Source organism: Budorcas taxicolor, chromosome 10 (genome assembly GCF_023091745.1).
Source record: "Budorcas taxicolor isolate Tak-1 chromosome 10, Takin1.1, whole genome shotgun sequence".
Lineage (NCBI taxonomy): Eukaryota > Metazoa > Chordata > Mammalia > Artiodactyla > Bovidae > Budorcas > Budorcas taxicolor.
Window position 1 is genome coordinate 8,820,612 of NC_068919.1, and position 17,788 is coordinate 8,838,399.

At 40.0% G+C, this 17,788-nt stretch overlaps 1 protein-coding gene across 1 annotated transcript in view; it reads right to left on the bottom strand.

The window, feature by feature from the left end:
- WDR41 (WD repeat domain 41) overlaps positions 1–17,788 on the bottom strand; it is a 47,019-nt gene that overhangs the window by 940 nt on the left and 28,291 nt on the right. The window contains exons 8-13 of the mRNA XM_052646903.1: positions 16,905–16,967; positions 11,761–11,871; positions 7,299–7,483; positions 4,671–4,792; positions 3,475–3,563; positions 2,110–2,243 (exon numbers count right to left, since the gene is read on the bottom strand). Coding sequence (XP_052502863.1) covers positions 2,110–2,243; positions 3,475–3,563; positions 4,671–4,792; positions 7,299–7,483; positions 11,761–11,871; positions 16,905–16,967 — 704 coding nt within the window. The remainder of the gene's footprint in view (positions 1–2,109; positions 2,244–3,474; positions 3,564–4,670; positions 4,793–7,298; positions 7,484–11,760; positions 11,872–16,904; positions 16,968–17,788) is intronic.

The window sequence follows — 17,788 nt, forward strand, 5'->3', positions numbered from 1 at the left end:
TTCTCCAGGATGAACAGTAGCTTTAGCTCTCTATATAAACAGAGAATAATCAATCCTTAAGCATTTACTGAGTGTTATCTATACGCTTATAATCCCTATCTTCAAGAAGCTTCTAATTCAGCTGTGAAAACTGAATCTTAGTTGAAACAGTAAGGGTATCAGTTAAAGACGATGTAATTAGGTACTAAGTAATATACTTCAGGCTATGATTTGCTGCAGAAAAAGGAGGCACAGGTCAATACCAAATGAAATTGTCCGAAAAAGCTAACAAAGCATTAAACTCTCCAAATAAAAGTAAGCTCATGCCCAGTGAAGGGACAGGCTGGAAGTTAAGAACAAGAAAATGAAGTGTTGATGAGAAGGCAGCATGCATCCTATGGAGAGAGCTGGTATGAGAGAGGAGATAAACGAAACTATGAAAAAGACGAGCTCCTCGAGGGAAAGAGTGAAATAAAAGAGAGAAATAGGATGTGAGCTTTCTGAGAAATAACTTATACATTTCTGAACGTAACCGCAAACAGTCCGAGCTGATGCTGCAGTAGTGAGAGGGGAGGAGCTATCAGAGCAGAATCCCTCAGGATATGAGATGCAAGTGAGAATCCAGTACACACAGGTGTATAGGGCTAGGCTGAGAGAGTCAGGACAAAGATTTTTTAAAAAAGAGAAAATTTAACAAAGAGCCAAGATTTTCTCAACGAAGCCAGAGATACTTTAAAAAATAATTAAATGTCAACACTTCTACTCGGCAAATTTCTAAGAATCTGACACTTCTATATAATGACAAATATGCCGCACCATTTAAAAACCTTCAATAGATTTTTAAAACCCACTCTTTAAAAAAGTTTAAAGGCCAAACTGCTTAGCCATACATTCAATCATCTGACCCCATACTACTTTATCTCCTACTGTGTCCCTGGAACACAGACCTCCGGGCTAGGCAACCTGCTCCTTGCCACTAAGTAGATTCTGTCTCTGCCCTCCTGTCTACTACATTCCATCTGCACAACTCCCGAAGTTAAAAAACAGAATGAAAACAACTGGGCTGCCTGTTAACAGGAAGGTGAAACTGAGTAAGACATGCGCACCCAACCTCAGGGAGCTTATGGCCACAAGACTGTCTTAACCTCCAAAGCATCAAGGTTCAGCTCAAGGCCCATCCATTATCTTCCACTAACCATTTTCTTCTAACTCCTGAGTATTCCACTACTAATCTGGGTCCATCATAAGCAACCTAGGTTAACATCTTATTAAGTCTACCTATGTTGTTCCTGTCTACTGAAATATAAGCTCCGGAACAGCCAGGACTTTATTTTATATCCCTTTGTAAACTCTAATGTCCAGTATAGTGCCTGAAATACAGGATAATGCTCAATAATAAGGTGGTGTTGTGTTGCTGCTCTTAAGAATAAATGCACTTTCAAATGAAAAATTAATTTGTTCCTCCCCGGCTATGAAACAGAAGCATAATGTAAGAAATTCATTACTCAGGGCTGTGGTGATACTGTTACCAGTTGCAATTATCTCTTTACCTCGACTGGTCTTTTTCCTTCTTCATTACAGGCAGTGGTGCTGATAGTAAATATTAATGCATTTGAATTTATAAAAAGTTAGAACTGGATGCACTCTATAATTCTGAACTCCATGATGATAATCAAGACATTGGGTTTTACTAAAGCTAACTAATTATTATCCTTCAAAACGAAGTAAAACAGACTTCTATTCATGAATTTGATAATGTCCCCTGGAATTAGATTCTGTAAGGTTTTACCTCTACATATATAAGCACACTTCTCCATGTAGCCTCTGTATTAACTACCATTTAACAGTATTTACTACTCTTATATATTCAACACTGTCCTTATTGTCAGCTGTCTACCTACATCTCATACGTAAAGTTAATTAAGCCAGTTTTTAGAAGCAAGACATTCCTCCTTCAAATCATTTCTCTGTATAGGGAGATCTTTACCACACATACTAAAACCCATCCCACTCCATGTTTAGAATCAGCAAAAACTTACTGATAAGAGAAGGTTTAGGTCTTTATGAGACCAAATGAGATGCAAAAAGCAAGACTCCCCTGGACACTTCTATGCTTATTAAAAACAATACCTCCACAGATGATGAGTGTCCAATTAAATCTCCAATAAGCTCTAGTGAACAGGAAGTGGCATTTTCTTGTTGCTTTTTAACAGGATGGCTGGCTTGTTTATTTACTCTTCCAAATCCCCACATGTTAAAAAAACCTAGAAAAACACAATCATTTTAGTCATTCTCAAAATTAGTATGCTCTTTTCTTAACAGGCTTCCCCTATGGCTCAGCTGGTAAAGAATCCGCCTGCAATGCGGGAGACCTGGGTTGATTCTTGGGTTGGAAAGATTCCCCTGGAAAAGGGAACAGCTACCCACTCCAATATCCTGGCCTGGAAAATTCCATGGACCGTATAGTCCATGGAGTCTCAAAGAGCTGGACACAGCTGAGTGACTTTCCCTTTCCTTAACAATAATAATGTAAGATCAGAAAAACAAAACTTAAATGCAAAGGTGTTTCTCACTTATTTTAGTCAAGGGCTAAGTGAGCAGATGATACCAGGCACTATGCTAGGGTTTTTTCACTATGTTACTTCATTTCCTCTTAGCTACCCACGTTTGTTGCTCAGCTCTTCTTACTGCCCCTACTCAAGCACTGCTGAAGGTGTGTTAACATGAGAAAAAGGCAATGGAAGTCAAAGTGGAGAGAAATGAAAGGGCTGAATGGCCGTGTGGGGGCGGGAAGGTCACAACTTAAGGACAGACAAAAAACGTGTGACAATACTCTATGACTTCAAGTAACCAGAGAAACTCTGAGGCTACTGGCATTTGATTGCTTATGCGAAGGTTGCTAATTTACCAGGATTTTGTTTTTCAAATCAAGCATCAGAAAATCAACAGCTCAAAAGATTAATGACATAAACACAAAAGTGTTTGTTTATAAATTGAGTTCAATGTTAATGCTTCAAGGCTGAAGAACTTTGATGCCTGATGGTACACATTATATTTATATACCAGACATAATTACAATACATTAATAAATAGCTAATTAGGCCATTTGGTCAGTCAGGCAAGAATACTGAAGTCGCCACTTAAGTATCCTCCAGGAGATCTTTCCAACCCAGGGATCTTTCCAACCCAGGGATCAAACCTGGGTCTTCTGCATTGCAGGCAGAGTCTTTACAGTCTGAGCCACCAGGGGAAGCCCATTTGATCAGTCAGATCAGTTAGCTTCCCCTCAAAGAATCCTAGCTGACTTGAAATAAACAGGCGGTCCTGCAGTAAATATTAACATGTGAATGCCCCATCCCGATTCCCAAACGCTTCATGTAAACATGCTTACTTGGAGCACACTGTGTATCATTCCTGTGGTTACACATAACTGCCTTTCGTCTGTCTTTCATATGAGAAAAAAGCAAGACCACCTTTTTGAGAGAAAATACACACCCGTTGGCACTGGCTCCACTGAAAGCTGCTGTTTTTCTCGTAGCTCCCAAATGCGTACACTGCCATCTTCTGAGCATGAGATAACCTGCCTGTCAGAAGAGAGAGAGCGCGCCATGGAGGGCAAGTGCTCGAAGTGCAGGGAAAACCATCAGTGCAACCTTTATCTGCTTTCATCCAGCTCTGGGCAGGAGCTGATAAAAAAATCACACTTAACATGGCTTTACAAGGCAAAGTAAAACACTCCTCAGGAAAGGCATGCATTATAGTGTGAGACTAGCTCAAATGTTACAAACATGTATCACTTCCATTTCTAAAAATGCATGCAGGAAAACAAGTTATGAATTACACACTCACAATATCCTGAGAAGCCCCATTCCTGTGTCTCACCTCTCACTCTGAAAGTATCCTGCAGAGTAAATACTGCTGTGCTGTGCTTAAGTTGCTCAGTCATGTCCAACTCTCTGCAACCCCACAGACTGTAGCCCACCAGGTTCCTCTGTCCATGGGATTCTCCAGGCCTGAATACTGGAGTGGGTTGCCATGCCCTCCTCAAGGGGATCTTCCCAACCCAGGGATCCAACCCAGGCCTCCCACATTGCAGGCAGATTCTTTGTCATCTGAGCCACCAGGGAAGCCCAAGAACACTGGAGTGGGTAGCCTGTCCCTTCTCCAGGGGAACTTCCGGGGTCTCCTGCACTGCAGGCAGATTCTTTACCAGCTGAGCCACCAGCAAAGCCCCAAAAATACTATCATTTCCTTCATATAATTCATCCCTAGAAGCTCAATGGCCACATCTGCCCTGAGAGGAAAGCCCTCAGTTAGTAGCCTCGGCCAACAAGGAGACCACCATTTAATTCTGGCCATAAGCAACACCACCAAAAAGGTGGCTTTGTGGAAAATATTAAAAAAATTAGAACATAGTGCCCCAAAGTCTTCTAACTATTAAAATAAATACCAAATTTTAAATTCTCTCTTCTTACAATGAAATTCAGTATAATTTGTGAACACTTCTGTTTGTAAATTTTGCAATATATTGCCACAAACTCTTCTGTTAGAGACAGCCATAGGGTATTCTCTGTTTTCAAAAGAACCTGTTGGTCAAGGAACACAGCCAGGTGACTTTGCCCCTTGAGCACTGGTGGCCCTGGGAGCTATGCATTTCTTCTACCTGTTACCAGGCAGATGGAAGCTCGTACCTGTTTGGGAGTCTGGCAACGTGCAGGACACTGGAGTCATGTGCAGTTTTCTGGCAGGCAATCACGCGCTTCATTTGAAGGTTATACACGTATAAGCCCCTTCCAACTGCAACAAATACATTCTGGGGGAGATAAAAGTTCGGAAATGTACATAAAACTAACACCACTACCCGGAGTAACAGATTTCCAGCCTTGGTGTGAGATCACAAAGTCGCTGTTACCTTCCCTATGCCTAGCCTTCAGCCCAAATTACTGTACTGCCCTCTAAAGTCCAAAACTATCAAAGCACAAAAGAAAGCTCAGCATTTAGAAGGTCGAAGGACACGACTGCTAATACAGAGCGAACTCTGTGTATCACACCCTGCAGCATCCCTGGCTTCCTTACTGAAACATGACAGCTAGAGCAGGGGCTGTGGCTGGAAGACGTGCAGTGGAGGTGGAGCTGCTGGGGTACAACCCGGGTTTTCATTCACATAATACTGTATCGCTGGGGAACTACTTAGCTGCTTCTACCTGAAAATGTGAGCGAAATTACTTGGGCTCCACAGCTTAAGCATCCCAAGAACTATGAAGTATACAAAATAGCATATGCTAGAGTGGCAGAGATATATAGTGGTTTCACAAAGACATTTTTTCCAGTTCTACTAAATTTCCATTTTTCCTTTCTACTAAAACAGCTTTCATCTTTTGAAAGTACTTTCACCAATATTTATCTTACTTCAGCTTCACAACATCTCATTAATGTAGGAAAAGCTATTTTGCAGCATAACAAGTCAAAATAAAAGATTAAAGTCACACAAAAAATTAAAACATGAGAGGTGGTATTGGAATTCAGGTCACGTTACTCCAGTTCCTTATTCTTGCCTCATACCATACCACATAGCTTCTGAACCTGTTTTGCAAATCACTAGACTTCTGCTGGCTCTTGTCTAAGAATCATTTATTCTTACTCAGCAGGTATGCCAGTGAGACAGACCTTTCAAAAATCCTTTTCCCTTTCTGTTCTTACTAGAGAACACTTCTCATGCAACCTCAAAGGCTAAAATGCCAACTCAGACCTATAGTATCTCAACCAAACATGCCTCCAAGGCTTACCAGACTCTAAATCTTACCATACTCTAAATGACTCCCTTGACCCTCAGGACTGGTGTTCTGCACACAGCAACGCTAGCTAAGGCCCACCCAGTGCCATGCACAAAAATAGAAACAGCTGGCCAGCTTGCTAAAATCGGGAGCCCTGGGAAACATTCAATGCAAAGAAACCCCAGAAACTAGTTTATATGGACCAAGAAATCTGTGTAGAGTTCAAATGCTTTATCAAAACCCACAAAATTATCAATACAACTAGAGAATGAATAAGCTTTGGGGCAGTATTTACTCAACAGAATCACTCTATCAATCACTTGTTATCAACAATAACTGACCCCCTTGTAGAAAAGAAGACAAACTCTTATAAAGAAAGAAAATGAGGGAAAACTGAGTAATGCTTTATTAAGCATTTAATAAACATCAATCGAAAATTTAAGATTAAAGAGAATGCAAAATGAAAAAACTTTAAGCACTAATTTACAACATTGTTGTAAATTACAACAATGAGAAAAAGGTATCAAATTAAAAATATAATTTTTAGGGCTACAACTCTTAGAAATCTAGTTTTTATCTTGACTGAGACTATTGTTTTTATCATATATATATTTACTCTTTTTTCCCCGAAAGTAAAGTTAGAATATAAAGAAACTTAATCTTTAGGTAGAACAATGTTCTTTATCTATTCTTACTCTATTTTGGTTTGGTTTTTAAAGTAAGAGAGATTCAAAGAAAGCAAAAAAAAAAAAAAAATAGTGGACCACACTCTCTCCATCTAGAATACTATTATTCATTTTTAAAATAAAAATTAAAAAACATACAATTGTAAGATTTAAACAGTATAGGCAGGCACAAAATAAAGTGAGGTAACAGCCTCCTCCAACCCCTTTCCTCAAAGCTTACAACTCAAACATTTCTTGTGATTAGATTTAGAAAAATAACCCCATTTTAAACATATTTTCTAAGCTCCTAAAGCTTAAAGAAGAGATGTTCAGATCAGAGCCAAGATTCAGAAATCCATTGGTACTAATCTCTTACTGCAAAAAAAGATGTAAAGTGCTTCAAGAGTAACTGGCCTGAGGACTGAAATCTGTAATTGTCACACAATCACCTTGCCCCAGGATGCTAGAAGACTAAAAGAAAGGCATTCCTGAAGTTTTTAATTCCCTTTATTTCTCCAGGAAATGCACCGGAATCTTCAAAAGGATTCTTTCTCAAAGTGTTCCTTAAAACAATTTTAAGCATTATCCTCAGATCCTATGAGAATACTTAATACAGCTCAAAACTTCAATGGGTTCTAAAATCTGTGGCCATTTAATCACCTTCTTGCCTCAAAGATAAGAGGCAAGGAGGTGGTAAAAGATTAAAATGCTTTTTTTAAAGCAAATGATGTAATCTTCGAAATACATCAAAACATTTTAAAGCACAACTTGGATGCAAGGAATGACACCTTTCTATATCATGAGATTAAATTTTCCCAATTAGAAACTGAGTTTAGTAAAAGATGTTAAGATTACAGAAAATTTTCTCAACTTTTTTTACCTCTTCATCCCATGTGAGATGATGAATAGAAACATCATTTGGCTTTTGACAGAGTTTTATTTCCCGCTGAGCATCCAGCTGTGGAGATGGGTCCCAGAAGTTGCGTTCGCAGGCCTGCACGGTCCAGCCCAGGGTGTCCCAGACGATGAGTTCCCCAACATGGGAGCCAGATACAAAACTCACATCTAGGCAGAGTTCATATGTCTCTTTATTGATCATTTACCTAGGCTACAGTAAAAATGAAGGAACTGCCCAGTAGTGTTGCTCTATAAAATCACAGTATTAACAACAGGGAGGTAACTCGACAAGCCAAGCAGGAAGATTAACAGAACCAACTGGAAATAGACTCAAATTTACTTACACATTTAGCAAATGACAGTAACTGCTTTTCAATTCAATGAAGAAAGAAATAAGCCATGCTGGAATACTTGGTTAAGTATTTGGGGAACAAAGACAAAAGGATTTTACCTTGGATCATATACAGTTAAGAAAAAGTCACACTTCTCTTTCTCCTGTACTCCCACACCCACAACATGCCTGACAGCAGATGTGTGGGGGTTTCCCCACAGCAGGCAATTATGCGACACCAGCCGAATACCCCTACAATTTAACTCAGCTTTGGCCATATCTACCTGGGAATAATGTCAGTTCCCACAGGTTAAGGACTCAGTCCTGCAGGACTTCTCTCACTTCAGATGCTAATTGCAAATCCAGGCTGTTACCTGTGTTTCTAACTGGCTGTAAGCTGAAGAGTCCCACATCCCCTCCTCAGGTTCAGTTAACATGCTAGAACAGCGCACAAAACTCAGGAAAACAATCTACCTGCTGTTCACCACTTTATCATACAGGGTATGCCGAAAAACAGATGAACCTCCAGAGGGAGGAGACACACAGGGCAAGGGGTGTGGGAGGCGTCTCAGAGCACCCAGGCCCTCTCCAGGCAGGCCACTCGTGCTCAGCAACCCAGAAGCTCTCTGAACCCCACACTGCTGGAATTTTTACGGGAACTTCATCACACACACATGATCTATCTAATGACTATCTAAAGATATCTGAAACCAATTGAGGACTGAATAAATAAATAAGACATCCATGAAACAGTAATGCTGTTATCAAAAACTAAGTTGTAAACGTATGTTATGTTAATACAGAAATATAGTCTATGGGGTCACACAGAGTCGGACACGACTGAAGTGACTTAGCAACAACAATGCTGTTACAAAAAGCACACCATATGTATACATGCCCACAAAAACACCTAGAAGGACATGGACCCGTACTTAATACTATATGAATGATGTTCATTTTCATTTTTACATTTTTAATGTTTCCTCATTTTTCTATTATGACTATGTATTATTTGCACAATAACAAGTTTTTAAAATGTTTAATGAAAATGAGATTAGTGGACTAAGGCACTTCACAGATTCTACATTTAAGGAAAATGTACAACTGCTAAGACTGAAAAGGTGGAAGGTGGAGCAGAATAGCGCACTGTGAGTCTAGAAACTCAAGTTTTAATTTTGACTCAGGCTGTTACTAGCCATGTAGCTGGCCTTCAGAAAGTCATTTAATCTTTTTCTATCTTGGATTTCTTAAGCATTAAATGAAGATGATCGTAGAAATAAAATTAAATAATAAATATGTAGCCATTTTAAAGACACTGAATGTTATCTTTTGAGTCCCTGGTATTATTTTGAGCCCCTGGTATTATTTCATATTAACAGTATTAAAACATCCAGTTACTTGTAATTTAGGAATACATGGATGAGCAATTATGATTTAATTATCTCATTTATCAAATATACCAGGACGGAGATCTCTAATAACTAGACGAACAATCTCTTCAAAATAAAGAATTATCAGCAATCATACAGGTAAATAGCATTTTTCCTTGGTTCCAAGTCCAGTTTCCATAGTTTATTAACAGACTCTCTGGAATTCAATCTGTGAAGAATTAAGTTAATTTCTCATCTGTGGAGAGAAAAGAGGCTTGTAGGTCTACTAGTGGGAAAGTTAAGATGGCAGTAATCTTTCCATGGCCTTCTTTTTCATCCCCTTCTCTCCTCTTTTCAATCTCACTCAAACTACAGAAGAAGCAGAGACTTTAACAAGTGAAGATTCTTCTTGACTCCAGCTCTGCACGTGTCATCATACCGGAGCTAACCTTCTGAGACCACACAGCTGCCTGCTCTGATCTCCTCCAAGTGTCTGTAATTCATCTAAGCAATAGAAGCAAAGTACTTGAGCCCACTTACAATTTTTCACTAGAAACGAAATGCTGACACTGACCTGAGTCGGTGCAGTTTATTGATGTGTAAATTATCCCAAACTGGTCATTCAAAATGTTTCACACCAAACAGCCTCAATGATGTATTGTATGAGGATGGACTTTGATCCTTAGGCAAGTATCAGAAGTCACTTAGTATGAAAATCTCACATGAAACCTGTCTACCCATCCCTCAGAAGTACTAATACTACCATATCATGCTGTCAGTATAAAACAAGAAAAGGAATAAAATAAAGCAGCAGCACCTAGAGCCATCTGCCAGAAGAGTTAAGCAAGGTTACCTTGTATGTTGGTCTTAGACAATCTCTGCAGAGGCATTCAGAGCTCTTGGGCAAACCCGGTATTCATTATCCGCATTTGTGGGAGTTCTGCTACAAACAAACGTTCTGCTAAGGTTGTCCTAGCGCCAACTCACTGAACGTGTGCTTTCCCTGTGAGTTATAAACTCAGTAACTGGCCACATCTTGACTGGTAATTGGTGGGGATAAAGCAGCAGGGCTGAGGGTGGAGCTGGGGACCGTACAACATAATCATTTCAGGGTGGTAAATCTGCAGCATGGCAGGCACACCCATCATGAGAGACCGCCACAGTATCATTCTCCAGTGTTGCCAGACTACTCATCCATATATGATTCCTAAATATGCTTTTGGCTTGCTAGCATTCTGTAGTGTAATTTTATAGTCATGGAATTCGTGAAGTAAAAAGTACTAGGGGTTTTCTGTAATTTCCATTAACAACTTATTTTTTGCCTTAGCTTTCCCTTTTCCTTTCCTTAAGATGTTGGCAAAGAAAGACTTGACAAGAGCACTCTTAATCAAACTGTTCTGAGTATCTCTGTAGATACAGAGGTGTACAGAGAAGTGCTATGAAGCTGAGGCTCCCTCAGTAACATCTCCTCAACTTCATTATGGAAATAGGCCAGGTCCTGGTCCCAATACTTCCCTGCTAAAACGGGACAACTAGGTATGACCACTGTAACGGCCAGGACACTGCTGTGCTCTTCTCAACAGCTCCAGCCTTGGGGCTGCTGGCTCAGTGTCAGAGGGACTTCCAGAGAAGAACTTGCCTTCTGGGCTGCCACCATGGCTAAAGGAAAAAGAGTCCCCTGAAAAAGACAAAAGGGGTGCTCCTCACATTGTTATTTCTATCATACAGATAATCTAGTCCTCAGAAAGACTTGCAGCTGGGTTGAACAAGCTATTAGAGAGGAAGTTTCTGGAGTTGGGAGGGCCATTCTCCCTGATGTAATTGAAAATGTGACTGAACGGCCTACAGATGGAGACTACACTTAGTACTGTTTGTGGCCCTTTCCCTTCACCTCATGTCTCTTCAAAGCATTGCTCAGAAAGAGCCAGCCTAGGTCAGGGGGTGCAGTGCCCTCCCCTACAACATATTCACAGCATCCTTACAGGACCCTCTTACAGACTCCTCCAGACTATCAAACTGCAGCCACCCAAGAGCCCTCGCATCTGACCTCAGAGCCCAGACCACCCAGGAGAGCTCTGATGATATAAGCTATCAGTTTATTTGAAGTAACTAAATCCCAGGATTTGTGGTCTGTGATCCTATCCTGTCATCTGATGTCAGGTTCGCCTCACAGGAGATACTCATTAAAATCATGATAAAGCCAAATACAAAGTCTGGCAAACCAAACACACAGCCATGAGGAAGGGCAGGTATGATCCATTTCTGCAGACCTTTAGTTTGGTGTTATTCTCTGGTTCTTCAATGATGGACTGAATCCAGCTCATTCTACTGTAAATAGAGTGGTATATAATTTTGTCCTGTGTGACCTTCAAAAGAGAAAAGAGCCAGAACCATTTGCCCCCAAAGCCAAAATGCTACCAAGCATTAGTACTGATAGCCTACGACAATCATCCCACAGCTGCCAGGTAACCGCTGAGGTAAGTAGGCTGTCTCCTCCATCACCCCTTTCCTCTGCCCAACTCCATCCTTCCCCCGAGCCTAAATCTAAGACCTACGAATCTATGAGACTTGAAGAATTCTACTGGTTTAAACCTCAGAAAATAAGACTGCCACTCTCTCCTTATTAATAGCATCATTTTCATGATGGTAATTCTAGAATCCTACGACAAGACAAGACTAAAGTTCAAAACAGGTTAACAAGTAAAAAATTTTACATAATATACACATGGACACAATGAGCTTACCATTGACATTAGCCAGTGAGAGAATATTATCTTGGTGATCAAGGAGGCGCTTAACTTCAAGAATATCCCATCCTGGTGATCCCTCTGTGGCTGCTACCAACCTGAAAATTACTAAATGAAAAGACCGATATAATTTTACTGAAATGGTCAAAGAAGATAAAGTTCCATTTCTGCTCAAAAAACTAATATTTCACTAAGTGACAAATACCTAAAATACTGAAAAAACCCATCTCCAAAGACAGTCTTGTTCATACTTTCTTTCTTTCAAATCCTTGAGATGTTTGCAATGATCTACTAAAATCCCAAGTGGAACCTCAGAACTCTGTTCCTTTATTAAAACTCTTCTAAACCCCCACTCACCATGCAGGCCCATCCTCCCTAAGCCTTCAGTGCATGAGCAGCTCTCCCACCTTATTGTCTCCTTAGCCAGCACTGGTCCGGATCCCTGAATCACCCCCAACCATTAGCCTTCTCTCCTCATGCCAGGCTAGTAAATACTGCTGCAAAATAAGCTATAAATTTGTGCTTAACTTCAAATCGGTGGAGACTTCAGCAGCTGTTATTTATTTACTTTTCTTGATATCTAAGCTTACACCATTAAATTACAAATTCTCTGAGAAGATATGCCTTATAATTTTTGTGTGTTATACAGTTCTTTTGGACTATAGTGTTGCTTTATTCAACTGAGTTTAACAAACAGTTTTATATAAACTTGTATTAATCCTAACATTAATCAGTATAGAAAACTCAAAATCAAATCAACTGGAAAGAGTCGATAAACAAACATTTACTGAACACTTATTATGATGCTCCAGGAACTTAGATACTATATGTGACTAGGTTCCAGTTACTGCCCTGAAATACTCATCGAGACTGGGAGTGAGACTTATTAACAAGCTCAGAATCAATGTAGTCGGTGCTATAGTAGGCCCCAGCACCAAGTGCTGTGGCGGCTCACAATTTAGAAAAACTAGTATCTCAGAGGTCATGTTCCTCCCAAGTGATGGCTTATTACTACGTTTCTCTTCTTTCTCACACTTCTCTCTGGAAAACAGGTCACACCACATTTCCTTCTATGTCTCTGGGCACATTTTACCAAATGACAAACCTCTACAAAGGTTATTTCATACTGATAGCCATTGACACTGTGGCTGTCAGATGGAGGTCTTAGAAACTGTGGTTGTCTATCAGAAAGGGGACTCTTTCCGATACCTAGCAAAGTAGAGTGAAAATTCTCCTTTAGTTGGAATACTACCAAATGATGCTGAGATTACAGAATAACAAGCAGGCACTGTACTGTTTAATCCAACTAACAGGGAGAACAAACCGAAACAGTGACCAGGAAACTACAAAGTGCTAAAGACAATGTGAGACTGTTAGGTTCATAAATATAGTCTCTATAGTCAAGTATTGCAAGGGTCACATATGTAATAACTTCAAGGAAATAAACATGAATTAGAAGATAAAAGCAACAGTCAATTCTAAAAAAGGGTTAACAGAAAAATCTTGAACTTTTGAACCAGGGTAAGTATTCAGAGTGATGATAGTCCTGCCCAGCTAATAAAAGCCTCAAAGTAACTAAAGGCAGTACACACAGAAATTTTATTTCCTGTTGAGAAGATTCACATTAGAAAAAGAGAAATTGGTATGGAACACTTAAAACCAAGGACAGGGGCACAAACTTGTCTTAGAAAAGATAGTACATTTAGAGGAATAAAACTTATTTTCCATAAGGAAAATGGCACTACGTATTTACTTTATGAAAAAGTTAAAGTCACTCAGTGGTGTACAACTCTTTGAAACCCCATGGACTGTAGCCCGCCAGGATCCTCTGTCCATGGAATTCTCCAGGCCAGAATACTGGAGTGGGTAGGCGTTCCCTTTTTCAGGGGATCTTCCCAACCCAGGAATAGAACCCAAGTGTCCCACATTGCAGGAGGATTCCTTAGCGTCTGAACCACACGGGAAGCCCTATTTTGAGGCTAAGTAAAATGGAAACCCTCATTTTTAAGAATATTTGTATTTTTTATAGATTATTTTGAATAAAACCAACTTTAATTTCTTCCCTTTTTTAGATGATATTCTAATTTCTGTTGAGGCATCAGTGTTTATTACTATTTCAATGAATTCACTAAAAATTCATTGTGCTTGATAAAAATCTCTTTATCTGTTAGGAGAAAGATGAAGAAGAACATTTCAGTCACCAAGGCACTAATACTCTGAAGGGGCGGGGCAAAGAGAGACCAAAAAGCAAACATAAGGTTTTAGAGTAGTAAGTTAAACGGGAGACATGAGATTACAAAAACGCACAGGTAAAACCTCCGGGAGGGGAGGCATAAGGTAAGCAAGGCTTCATCCTTGAAAAAAGAAATACTAGAGCTGCGCTCTTAAAGAGGAAGTAGTGATGAGCCAGATTAAAGAGGACAATGAATTATGCGGTCAAGTCCAATATGGGTGACAAGAGAAAGCAAGGTGGTGAGAACCACCTCAGGCTGGGGGATTCCAGGAAATGCAAATTAGCCACCAGTGAGACAAGACTCAAGGGAAGCAGGGGGAGATCATGGAAGGCATGATCTGATATGCTGAAAGGCCTGGACTTCATCGTGTAGGCATGATTACATTCATCCTTAGGGCAAAGACTTCATTCATCTGGAGCAAAAATGGGAGAAAAAATAAGGCCACATAAGTTTTTTTTTTTTTTAATAAATCTAAATGTATTCAATTTAAAGCCCTATACTTTTTTCCTGAGGTCATGTTCTTCGTATTTTGTTGTTAAAGTTATTTTTACAAAATGAGGGTGGTAAATGATAGCTTATTTTGTTTCCAGTTTGGAGTTTTTAATGTTTTCATTGAAAACATTGTTTAGAAGCACCAAAACAGAGAAGGGAATGGCCATACCTAACCAGCCAACCAAGCAGGCTATATCATGGTGAATTAATTTCACCGGTATCCAAATTTTGATATGGATTCAAACAGTCACAGTATTTGCGCAACAATGTGCAAGTATCTGAAATATATGCAAACAGTCACATAAATTAGAAAGGTAAGGGCTTCCCTGATGGCTCAGCAGGGAGGGAATCCACCTGCAACACAGGAGTCACAGGAGGTGCAGGTTCAATCTCTGGGTCAGGGAAACCCCCTGAAAAGGGACGTGGCAGCCAGCTCCAGTATTCTTGCCTGGAGAGCCGTTATGGACCATGGACGGAGGAGCCTGGCGGGCTACAGTCCAGGGGGGTTGCAAAGTGTTGGACACGACTCAGCATGCAGGCACGCTGAATAGGCATATACTTAAAAGAGATTTTATTTTACTTGCTACTAACTCTATCATGGGGGATTATATTTGGACACTCTGGGCATGCCTGCTCAATCATCTCTGACTCTTTTGTGACCCTCCTCTGTCTGTGGGGTTCTCCGGGCAGGTATACTGGTATGGATTGCCATTTTCTTCCATAGGGGATCTTTCTGACCCAGGGATCCAGCCTGGGCCTCCTGCATGTCATGCATTGGCAGGCGGATTCTTTACCACTGAGCCACCTGGGAAGCCCTTTGGACACTCCACATTACATATATTTAGACATCTTACTAATACTTCATCATTATCTGAATACAATAATCTTTCGTAAATATTTATACTTTCAATGTGTTCTCCAGACAATGGCAATGGCTAAAATATAGTTTAAGCATTGTTAAGTACACATTCAAAAAAATAAAGTAGAGGAATGAAAATAAGTCAGGAGACTATCGCACCAGACCAACCAGGCAAAAGAGGAGAAGAGGACCTGAACAGAGCCAACACTACTGAGATGGAAAGAAGTGGATCAAAATATTTAGAGCAGCCGCCCTCAAAGAATGGCCCCAGAACCACCTCAGCACTCCCAGTGCATGTTAGAATGCAGACGCTCAGGCCCCACTCCAGAACCAGTAAACTAGAAGCTCTGGGAGTAAGGCCCAGTATTTTGTGTTCTTAACAAGTCCTTCAGGTCAGCCTCATGCACACTACATTTTGAGAACCACTGAGAGTAAAACCAGCAAACACAAGTGATTGATTAGCAACAAGAGGAAAAAAGCAGGGAAAAGCGAGGCATCTTTCCAGCACAATAAAGAAAATGGGAAAACTGAATTTCTGCAAGGAAGAAAAAAAGAAAAAAAACTTAAACACTAAATTTTATCTTTAGAAGCTGCTTATGAAAAGAAAGCATAAGCATTGGGTCTAAAAAATTACTTCTCAGACATGACTACACAGGGAAAGTTCAGTTGAAGAAAGAAAAACTTGACTGCAAAGGAGCAGAGCCTGCAGATAGCAGCTGAAAACTGGTAAACCATTAGCTCATTTCCCACTGGCATTTGCAAACATGCCAACTGATGATCACGGTAAATCTCTAGAATGGTCTCTAGAAGTAGCAGCACAAGTAATATCAAATGCCCTCTGGGCTTCATTAGACAAATTCTTCAAGAAAAAAGCAGATTTTAAAAAGCAACTCCGTCACCTCTCAGCACACAATTTTTATCCGTAAGGTAACGAGCCTAATAGGGTTGGTTTCTTTTTAACTGCAGACTCCTGGCAGTAAATGAGTGAGCCAGCAGCCGACTGTAAGAGACTGGCCTTCAAACGGCGTGCTCATAACCAGCCAGCGCGCTTACCACACTCCTCTCGCTCTCCCTCCTTCTGCCAGCCCACTCCTCTGAGGGAAGCGGTGCAAACTCCACCCTCCGAGAAAATGGGTCCCACTCTGATTTCCACAGCTCCTGTCTTACTCAACTCCCATAATAACCCTCTTCCAAACCCAGCTCGTTTTTGGTTTTCAGAATGTTGGTGGTGTTTTATGTAGCTAAAGTTTTGGCTGAGTGAGTGTGGGTCATCAACAGAGAGGACTGTAGGATGTAAATGGCCCTCTCCAGCATCAGAGGAGTGGGGTTACCTTGCCCACTTGCCTATGCTAGACCAAGTGTGGTACAAGAGCTGACCTAACATCTTGAAAATGTCTCAGGTTCCATATCACTTCAATAATTCCAGGAGGCCAAGACTGGGACAGGGAAAGATGTCCTTTACATAAAAACCCGAATTAGTCTTTCCGAAATGTTTACACAAGGCTAATTTAAAATTTAAAAAAAGAAGAAATGAAGGGGGAGAAACTCATACTCACTCAGTTCTTTGCCAACTGCTGCCACAACACAGTTCTTAGGTATTTCAATCAAAGCACTGATCCCTTCAAAAACATATAAAAGTTAATTATTTTCTTAATAGATTAGATCAAAAACATTTTCAGATTTATATTAGTCATTTCTTCAAAGAGGATGGTAACAACAAAGCTCACACAATTTGCTACATCACACTTGCATGTGAAAACGACTTTGTGAAGTCAGTAAGATCTCTCGAAGGCTTTATTGATTTATTAGGGGTAGAAAATGCTCTTTGAATATCTGTACTATTGTGGCAAACTTATTTACCAGGGAGCCCTTAAGATAATCATCATTGCCATTTACAAGATGGCTAGCTCAAATGAAATACAAAATTGGCATTTTGCCTCAATGTAAATTTAAGAAGCCTCGGTGAACTCCCTGGCAGCAAATAAATGAGCCAACAGTCAACAGCTAAGAAAGTGTCCTTCAAATAGTATGTTTATAATCAATCAGCACATTTACAAAATTCCTTGTATTACTAGAATAATCAGATACAATATTCCATCACATTTCAAGTGAAATGATTTTAGGATAACCACAACTTCTGTAAGATATGTTATAATTATCACTTTTGTCAGCAAAAATTAAAGAATTCATGTGTTAGATTTAGAATTATCATATGTGTTGGCACAAAACTTGTTTATTAAAGTTAACTTTTCCCTTATAAAATATGTTAATTTTTATATAGTAATTCATAACACATATGCTAATTGGGAAAATATTCTCATCTGCTTTACCTTCCCACTTGGGGAGTATTTCTGGCCAACATCTTCCCTCCACATAGGTTTTACCAATATGTTTTATATTTTTCCATGGTCAAGGACAGGGCATTGATGGTAGAGGAGGA